Source organism: Tigriopus californicus, chromosome 2 (assembly GCF_007210705.1).
Source record: "Tigriopus californicus strain San Diego chromosome 2, Tcal_SD_v2.1, whole genome shotgun sequence".
NCBI lineage: Eukaryota > Metazoa > Arthropoda > Copepoda > Harpacticoida > Harpacticidae > Tigriopus > Tigriopus californicus.
This window is the reverse complement of record NC_081441.1, coordinates 14,781,789-14,791,856: the sequence shown is the minus strand read 5'-3', so window position 1 is coordinate 14,791,856 and position 10,068 is coordinate 14,781,789. Positions and strand designations below refer to the sequence as shown.

The window sequence follows — 10,068 nt, the reverse complement described above, 5'->3', positions numbered from 1 at the left end:
TGTCAAAGCTACATACAGGTAGGCTTAAAAATTAACGGAAGTTATCGCAATTACTAGGAAAAGATGATTTAGAATAATGTAACGATTTCTATTTTTTGTCATTTTCTGCCACTGGTTTTGGACCAATTTCTGCCATTTTCTGCTATGTGGAAAAAAATGGCTCTTAATACTTTCTCATCCCTGACGCGTATGGTGCGTTTTTTGGGCTGCTTCACTGAGTAAGCGCCCTGCTTAGCTTGTCTCGTTGAACTTAAAACTGGCTCATTTCATATCTGTTTTCACTTGTTTCTTAACCATGGTATGCTGTTCCTGACGTACTTTTGGCCAGCAGAATTTGATAATTGATGACATTTGGTCAAAATTCAGCTGCTTATGTCTTTAATTTGGGGGTATCTTCTCAACTCATTGGTACAGGATGAGGAGTTATGGCTTATGGGGATCCATGGTCTCAATCAAATATGTATTGTAACAAATCACCTTCAAACCTTTGGGACCTAAATACAAACAAACAATTTCAATCGCAGCCTTGGGTTTAAAGAGTTGATATTCTTTTGCTTTTGTCCTAGCATTCAAGCAGCGAAGCTCCAGCCCTGAAATCGTCAATGGTTGACAATTTCAGGATGAAATTGTCGCACTTCGACAAGTCGAGTAGAACAAAAAGACTCAAATTGCGAAATTTAAAACAAAGAATGAGATTTTTTCACAAATCCGGACTTGAGCCTTTTAGAAAGGACTCGGACTCGAGCCTGGACCCGCCCAAACACTATTCCTACTTCCATCCTCAAGCCGGATTCAATCCTGGTTTTCCATCGTAGTGTAAAGCCGCCCTAAGTGTAGTCGTCTCAAATTGTAAAAATGAAAAGAAGAATGAAAATGTACATGATAATATGTCTTTGAAAGTAACAACCACTCTTCGGCATGAATTGAAAGAAAATTTTACACGTGTAACATTTTTTTCGTTACTGCCCATTTAAGCCAGATTTACGCCACTTCAATGGAACAAAAGGGTTTGAATGCTTAAACATCGAGTATTGTAGCAAATTCTTTTGTTTCCCGAAGAAACAATGACGAATATGTGAAAAAAAGCCACATTTATTTCAAATGGTTTTATGCACTCCCACTTTCATACCAGAAACCCGAATACTTAGTCATCGTCCATTTCTTCGATTTGATCACCTAAAAGTAGAAAAATGTCCAAGTTAATGTTCCTCGCTCATTGGACTTAAGGACCAATTCCAGACAATCTTCCAAACCACCCAAACTTGCTTCCTTTCACGGGGGTACGTATAACACTTAAAAAGAGCTTGCTCAAATGCTCACTGCTAGTAGCGTTTTGCTTTATTAAAACAATTATCAAATCAAAAGGACCAATTTTGGTAAACAATAATGAACAATTGAAAGTAGCTCTGATCAATAAATTAATCCATTGAAAATCTATAAAAGGATAGCATTTTTGAAACAGTATCTAATAAATGTTATGAGTATCCCTTGTCTGGTTGAAAATTAATATAAAAAAAAATCATTGAGTAGACGTTGAGAGATTAACCTTAAAATGTTGCATTTTGCACCAAATTATACCACAAAATGTTCCGGTTATAATTCATAACTCTCGCCAAGGACGAATATTATGCATTTTCAATGTCCCAAAAATAAATAAAAATGTCTCAGGTTTCTGAAGCATGCAGAAAAAGTTAAACATAGTTTATAATATCGCTTAAAACTTACGTAAAATAAACATTTAACAACTATAATGTCAAATTTGTCAATCAACCTCGAGTTCAATATATTTTGATTTTTTGATATTTTGAAGTTTGGCGTGTTTTTTTTCATGGGCGTGTGATAAGGAAAAAGCCGTTGGTCCGCAGCAAAAAGTGACAAATTTGACGATTAAACTGGCAGATGTATCGCTATAATATTTCTAAGATATGACTGGCTGGTACAGCTTTTCATGCTTAAAAACTGATCGGCAATCTTACATCTTGAGTAAGCTTTAATCGTCAACAGTTTTTACTTTTAGGTTTTACAGAAATATTTACGAAGATGAAACAACAAAATTTAGTTCATGCCATCGAAAAAGTTATATATTTAATAAATAAAAGTTATGAATTTAAAAGACATTATAACCACCGAGAATTTTAAGCTCGATCAAATCTTATTAGTTCTTCGCTCTGGAGCCTTTACAGAGCATGAAAGTTGTTTGTGATTTGTAAATAGCCTGTTTACAGTTTATTCAAATTCCTCATCAGTCATCTCATCTGTATCTCTCCCTGGAAAATGACCGCAAGGTTCTCCCATTTCAGCCAACTATTGTCCAATGAAAAGGGGAGGCCATAAAGATATAGGCCAATATTTTCAAGTTTCGTCAAAGCAAACTTGCATTGAGATGGGGCTAAATTGAAATTTGATTAATTTCATGCAATCAATTAGCCTTTGTTTGGGGCGACTCTGCGCAGATATTTGATAGTACTTCGGAAACTGTAACCATTTTGCTTCAGAGTTTTGTTTATCAATATCTAACTACTATATCATTGAAACATGTAACTGTCTTACCTGACTTTTTCGAGGGGGCGGGTTGCGTTTCGGGTTCCTGTCCAGGGATGATCCCCGTTCTGAGCATCTGATTGAGTCGCTCGATTTCCTCGAGCGTGGTGGCCTTGGCAATGGCCGTTTTGATGCTCCGCACTTGATCCGCACTCAATCCCGAGGCATTCACCCCATTCGACGCACCTCCCGCTGAGCCATTAATGGCCTCGCCCGGGGTGAAGGTCTTGGCCCGCTTCTTGATCTCTTTTAATTGGGCTTTGCCCTCGGAGGTTTTGAAGAGCGCCTTGGCCTCCTTTTGCTCGTGATACTTGACGCGTTTGAAATCCAATACGCGGAGATTGGGAAACTTGTGGATCACAAAGGCGCGATAGTTGGGCTTGGACACGACGGGATTGTGAAGGAACGAGAGCATGGAAATGGTTTTGACCGAGGACAAGGCTTCGATGTCGGCCAGATCTTGAATGTTGTTGTTGGTGAACACCACCGTGTCTAAAGCGGGTAAACATTCCTCCAGCGATTCGCCAATGCGGCTAAAATGCAACCAAAAATCATGAGCCCATATGGATTGGATAGACCAAGGACGTTGAAACAAGAGACCATGGAGAGACTGGATCCTCCTATTCATGGAATTTTTAAACTTGGAATACTATAAAAACAAGCGTTTTGAGTCCTAACTTTTCTAACTTTTTGATATGAGAACATCATTTCAAAGAAACAAAACAGTGGATAGCCATCCTTTCTGGATGCTTAAGAGTGTACATGAGGATAATGAGGAGAGGTGAGAGACCGTCCATGACTTCATTTCCATTTTTCATGTGAAAACCTCCAAAGTATTATTTACAACCTCGAAAAAAAATAGCCCTCTTCTCATGTGACCTAATACCCAGAATGGTGGAAAAAATGAGCAAAGAACGGGTTTCTCTCCAAATCAGCCTGCTTCCGATCAAAGTCACCCTATACTTGATCACGATATGTTATAAAATAAACTATTTAGATTGCTGCCATAAACGGCAAGTCGCTCTCATGATAAAGTGCATTTCATTGTGAAGTGGTTCGTTCGAGTGTTAAAAGCTTGCCTAGCTGACAAAGACCAAACAAGGCCGAATTTACCAATAGTAAGTTATCATTCCATCCTAACTTTGACTACTTCTTCTGAGTTGGCTAACTCAGATTTTGCAACCCAAAATTGGGCACGTTGATTCATGGTCTCCGGTCTTTGTAAAAATCGAATGCGAATTTTGGATAAAATGAATGGTTCCGGCGTTGTGTCCATATTCGGTGGATTGGGTTTTATGAGTAGTTCAAACAAAAGTGACAAATCCTTAACGATTTCAAAACAGCTCGATTGTCAGAAGTACAAACTAGTAATCTAGACGTGAAGTCAGGAATGTTTAGCTTAATTTGATGGAGAGAGACTGATGTTATTTCGATTGGACGGAGTTAAAAGCTTTAACCTAATTGGTAAGCTCGTCAGTTAGGGAATACAATCTGATTGACATATCTTAGTCTGATCAACTCAGTGAACATGTGAATGAGTTTGTATCGACTGCGAGAAGTTCTTGATCGCTTTAGGCTCTGGTTTGGGCCATGGTCCGCTCAAGTCCATCTTGACCGTGGTTCTGGGCCCCCCTTGGCCTTGGTTGTGAATGTTATTGATCATGTCTTACCAGATTCGGTTGTTGTTCAAGAGTAAAGTCTTGAGGCGCGGGAGGAGAGGGAAGTTGTCCACTTTGCGCAGCTCGTTGTCCGAGAAATCGATCGTGTCGAAATGATTGAGAGTGGCGCCCAGATTCTCGATCAACGGGATCTTGTAGCCCCGGAGATCTAATTCGCGATCCCGGATGGCATTCGTGTACTGACACGCATTGGCGATCAAATCCACACTCAACTTGACCATCTTCTTCGGAAGAATCCAATGCCAGATTTTTTTTGTACTAATATACTACTAATATTGGCCACCAATCCTCTCTCAGCTTCTCTCAATATACTATGGTAAGAGCTATGAACTGAAATATTTCGTCTCCTTTCAATCTTGTTTGTTGTGCTTGTGTTTACGAAGCATGAGAGCAGCGTGACCATCTTAAAAGCAACTCAAACCATCTAGGAGCGTTGTCATGTGGACAAAACCGAGTAAACCGTTTGTTTTTGTGTCCAAAATTCCAATGGTGTTAAGCATCAATTGAAAAATAAGTTCTGAAAGGATTTGGAAGGTTAGTTTTGATTGAATTTTGATGAAACGATGGAGCAGGCGTGTGATTAGATGGTCGCGCTTATGACCGGTCTCCGATCATACAACCCAATTCCCAGACGTTTCATTTCGTGTTGAAGCAACGTTGGTAAAGCAAGGAAACGTGGACTAGGATTAAAAAAGTACTCTTTGGAAATCATGCAGTTTTGGGTTATCGTATATTTTTGATAATTAGAGTCATGTAAAGCCGAGGTAATACCTTATAGAACCAAACAGTTGGGAGAGCTTGGTTGTAAGATTTCCCAGCCCAGCTGTTATGAAAAATCATTTCATCTCGAATTTTATTCTTATACAAGCAATACTTATTGGTAGCATCTGGTCTTGTTCGAGATTTGATAAAATCGATGATAAGGCTGCTACGCATGGATTTTTATGAATTTGTATGTGATTGGAGAGGAGGAGTAGAGCCTGTGCTCGAATCCACGAGGCCGAGTATGACTTGATTTCACGTTGCCTTTCTGAGCTACAACCATCTTCCCCGATTGTCATCCGATGCGTTTTTAATCTCTTGAAAATGAATATTTCAGTTTTTTTATTTTTAGGCCCCTGCTTTTTAAGCTTTATGAAATCCACTCGTGAAGGTAGTTGGCTTGGTCCTCGTGAAAGCCACGAGGCTGAATTGGCCACTATCAGGAATGCCAAAGGCGTCTTTGAAGGGCAAACAAAGTCTCACATCAGAAATATCGTCCACGACAGCTTTTGTTTAAATCTTTTTGAAGAATAGATCCGTTCAGACCTATGTTCACTATAATATCTTAAAAGGGACTTGACCAATTAGCTTGCACCATATGAGTTAATGTAATTCCTCTCCAAGAGTATGATTCACTCTTTGGGCGAGGCTGGAAAACGAAACGTCGTCAAAAAGAACCCTGGATTGGTGGCCAGGGCTGCCATTAAATTATAATGAGGTCATTTCTTGAAAAAATCTGACAAACTAGTAGCATGATAGAATAACGTGAACGCGGCTTGAGAACTACTCAGCATTGGTATTGGTCAGGTGTGGACTCGTGTCTTTGGTAGGATATAATTCCGTGAAAAATAAAGCTTGCGCATTCTTTTTTTTCAAAATTCTTCTTGAATTTTAGATCAATGGGCTCAAAGACACAAAAAAGAATCATTAAAAAAGCCTATAGTATCATTTGAGTGTGCATTTTGGACAAGACATGGATGGAGTCCTTAGATTTGTAAAAGAATATGCTATGGATAGAAAATATTCATTTTACCTTCGTTTCAAAATGTAATCACATGTAACGCCATGGGTTATTTCCCTGGGATGTTGGAATCAGAGGGCTGAATTTTCTCTGGCAAGCCAAGCCAAGCCAAAAATCATATCTTCCACTTCCTAAGGCCAAATAAGCAATGTCATGTTTGGTACCAATTTGATTCTCACTTTGTGGGTGCGATTGACGTCTATAAGTTTCCTTGCAAGAGATTGGCGAGGAGAAACCATGTCTCTACACATTTATTGGCTTCAGCACGGCACTTGAGCAGAATGGTTTTTTTTTTACCTTGTGGGCATTATTCTTCGAACTGATTGATTCCATCATATTCATATGTCCTGATTGACCTAAATAGATCTTAAAACCCTTTTTCCTACGAAGACTCTTTCTTCAAAGAAAATGACATATCTGACCTAGGATTGGCACCCATGACTGGCAGAAATCCGATCGGCTGATTGCGACTTTAGAGGATTTCGAGTTCCCTAAGCACCCGAAATCTGTACTTGGTCCAGTGTTCACAAGACCAAAACCAAGGACCTGAAGCTCGGCCAGAAGATTTGCGATTTCCATCGCTAACCTTTAGATCGGTAAGATTACAATTTGAAGGTCCATGATAGTCTCCGAACATCAGAGATAAGATTACTTTTCCCGACCCATCTTCTTCTTGTAAGCAGGTTAGATCAAGATCATTGAAATGACGTTATTCACATCCTTTGAAAGTTGTCCATCATGACTTGATAACTGAAGATTTTCAAATTTTTCGAAACATTTGGCTACATATATTAGTGGCTGGGCAGGATTTGTGGTTCGTGGACTTGAGGGGATCAATGGCTGCTCCTGCATTGTTCTGAACGAACAAACCATCATCATTCCTTTAGATTTGAATCCGATTGAACCGAGCAGTCTCAGAATGTGACACTGAAAAGGGATGAAAAGATGAGCTCGCATTTTAAAGTTGAAACTCAGCTCCCACCACCGGACAGGTCCGTCTCTCGTCATCCAGACGGCAAGATGAAGACGATGATCTTGGTGGTGGTGATTGGTATTTTCCCATTCGTTACTTGCAGATTTGGCTAGATCCCTCTACTACTTCTGGTTCCTCATGTTCTTGTACAAGTAGGTAGCCCTTCTGTTCCAGCTTTTGTTCGGCAATTGCCACACCCAGTACACAGAGAGAGCAACGGCATGTTCAAGAAATTCGATGAGAAGGAGTCCGTGTCGGGCACGAGTCAGCTCAAGTCCTCGGTGCAAAAGGGCATCCGGAACAAGATCCTGGAGACGTATCCGCCCATAGCCGACTATATGGACAATTTCCTGCCCAAGAAGGACGCCTTCAAGGTGATCAAGTGTCACGATCACATCGAAATCCTGGTCAAATCCGGTGGGACCTTGCTCTTCTTCCGGCATCGGGAGGGACCCTGGGTGCCCACCCTCCGGCTCTTGCACCAATATCCATTCCTGTTGCCTTTGGAGAAGGTGGACAAGGGGGCCATCAAGTTTGTGCTCTCGGGGGCCAATATCATGTGTCCGGGTTTGACACACCCCAACGCTCAGATGACGCCTGTGGATAAAGGGGCGGTAGTGGCCATCATGGCCGAAGGCAAGGAACATGCCCTGGCCATTGGGATCACCTCCATGTCCACTGAGGATATTACCAAGAAGAACAAGGGGATCGGGGTGGAGAACTGTCATTATCTCAATGACGGACTCTGGAACATGGGTCCATTGTTCAAGGCTTGAACACTTGAAATAAATCCAATCAATCCCATGTCGTTATTTGTAGTTATTTGTAGTTTTTTTTTTTAATATTGCACGGGGTTCTTTGAAGAGTCGAAGCCAAATCTGCAAGTAGGAAAGTACAAGATTACTTCCAGGTGCATTTTGAAGTGGTGTGCGTTATATTCCAACTCACTCAGCGAGTCAATCAGCACGCCTCAATTCACCTCTCTTGATAAGAGCAAGGAGCAATNGAAGCCAAATCTGCAAGTAGGAAAGTACAAGATTACTTATTGCCGCGGGGATCTGGAAACAGAAGGCAAGATTATAATAATCCCACCTTGGTCTCACATTTCACATCTCCTTCCTGGTGCATTTTGAAGTGGTGTGCGTTATATTCCAACTCACTCAGCGAGTCAATCAGCACGCCTCAATTCACCTCTCTTGATAAGAGCAAGGAGCAATTCCTGTCTCTGGTTGCTCCATCATCTTAGTTCGGATATTCTCTTTCTGTCCATCAGCTACCGTACTTACCAATCGTCAATTTCCTACTTGCAGATTGGGTCGACTTGAACCCTTGGGTTAAACAATTGGGTTTGACCCTCGCCATAAGCTACGCGCACTTTCAATCAGACACAACCAAACATGGCCAAGAAAAGCTACGATTTGTTGTTCAAACTGCTCCTCATTGGGGACTCTGGTGTCGGGAAGACTTGCATCCTGTTTCGCTTCTCTGATGATGCCTTCAACAACACATTCATCTCCACCATTGGGATCGACTTCAAGATCAAGACGATCGAGTTGCGCGGCAAGAAGATCAAGCTCCAGATTTGGGATACAGCGGGACAAGAGCGGTTCCACACCATCACCACATCTTACTATCGAGGAGCCATGGGGATTATGTTGGTGTATGATATCACAAATGCCAAATCTTTCGAGAACATTGCCAAGTGGTTGCGCAACATCCAGGAGCACGCCAATGAGGATGTGGAGAAGATGATCCTGGGCAACAAGTGCGATATGGACGACAAGCGCGTCATCAGTAAAGAGCGTGGTGAAACCATTGCTCGGGAGAACAGCATCCAGTTCCTGGAGACTTCGGCCAAAACCAACGTCAACATTGAGAAGGCCTTCGTGGACTTGTCGGAAACAATCCTGGATAACACGCCGGGCGTGACGGAGCCGCGTCAGCCCCTCCCACCGCCGAGTAGCCATTCGGGCGGGGGCCCGTGCGGCTGCAACTAGTTCAGAGCCCAGACAGATCCACTCAGCCATGCCGATTTCTACAACTACATACCACTATCATTACTCCTTCCCGGAATTACTAATTATACCTTTACAAGTGACATCTTAGTCAGGCTAGTCGTTGTCAACTCAAATGAGGAACCATCCGATGAGGCCCAATCCGATTCATTATGGAGTCCTTGTTGATTTTGGGCGTGGTGTCGCAATGTCAATGAAGCGTCAAAGGGACTAATTCATTGGGCTCCTTTTGTGGGGAATAGATAGGCTGTTTTCCCACACGCCCGGACTGACATCGTTCGTTATTGCGTGGCCCATGACCGGTTTTATGGATGAAATTGAATGTAACACACTAAGTGACGACCCCTCCAGAGAACCGAAAACGAGGGGGGCGGCGGCAACCATTCGACCAAAAAAATGATTTTATGTAAAAGTCCAAATAAAAGTTCTAAATCGTCATCAGACGGGCTTGTCTATACTGCACGAGGCAAGTCACGCACGGATTGGTTCGGTGTCAAACAAACAAAATGGCATTCAAAAAGATAAAATAGTAACAAGTGCTGAAATATGTCTTCTTCAATAATGTGCACCGATCCATTCAATTTTACTTCTGAAACAACAAATACAGTAGGTATAAAAACTTGAAAGGTATAGTCACTCCAACTGCTCCTCCTCTTTTGCCTCTAATTTTAAATTAAATTAGCAATACGCAGTTGAGAAGGTATTCAAAAAGAACAGATTTATGAACCTTATTTTTTCACGAATTGAAAATATTCGTAGTTTTTGCTGCAACATATTCAATTTTTCCATGATCATTTTAACACATGTGCAATTCAGACCACAAAATTCGCAGTCTTCTAAGTGAAGACAGATATTGATGACAGGTGACACGTAATAGGTGAATCTGATAATCGAAATGGCTTTCACTTGCTACAGGGATCCACCCGGTTTGACCATTCAATTAAAACTTATGTATCGTCACTAGAAAAAAAATCCATATTAAAATGGATCGAGTGTTGATTGCGATGGTTTATTTACATAACCAGGCATAAGAGAGAAATTGAAATCAGAAATTTGGATTGATTCAATTTCACCAAT

General features: G+C 41.3%; 3 protein-coding genes across 3 annotated transcripts; 2 read left to right on the top strand and 1 right to left on the bottom strand.

The window, feature by feature from the left end:
* Nucleotides 1–1,074: 1,074 nt before the first annotated feature.
* LOC131893401 (U2 small nuclear ribonucleoprotein A'-like) lies at nt 1,075–4,594 on the bottom strand. The gene is made up of 3 exons (XM_059243417.1): nt 4,212–4,594; nt 2,551–3,074; nt 1,075–1,176 (listed from the first exon to the last, which is right to left on the bottom strand). The coding sequence occupies exons 1-3, from the start codon at nt 4,439–4,441 to the stop codon at nt 1,145–1,147; spliced, it is 786 nt and encodes a 261-aa protein (XP_059099400.1). The 5' UTR covers nt 4,442–4,594; the 3' UTR covers nt 1,075–1,144.
* Nucleotides 4,595–6,442: 1,848 nt separating this feature from the next.
* Nucleotides 6,443–9,429, top strand: LOC131893403 (ras-related protein Rab-10-like). Its single transcript, XM_059243419.1, has 2 exons — nt 6,443–6,599; nt 8,287–9,429. Exon 2 carries the CDS (start codon nt 8,374–8,376, stop codon nt 8,971–8,973), a length of 600 nt encoding a protein of 199 aa, XP_059099402.1. The 5' UTR covers nt 6,443–6,599; nt 8,287–8,373; the 3' UTR covers nt 8,974–9,429.
* LOC131893404 (malignant T-cell-amplified sequence 1 homolog) lies at nt 6,696–7,780 on the top strand. Its single transcript, XM_059243420.1, has 2 exons — nt 6,696–6,995; nt 7,080–7,780. The coding sequence occupies exon 2, from the start codon at nt 7,198–7,200 to the stop codon at nt 7,750–7,752; it is 555 nt and encodes a 184-aa protein (XP_059099403.1). The 5' UTR covers nt 6,696–6,995; nt 7,080–7,197; the 3' UTR covers nt 7,753–7,780.
* Nucleotides 9,430–10,068: the final 639 nt, after the last annotated feature.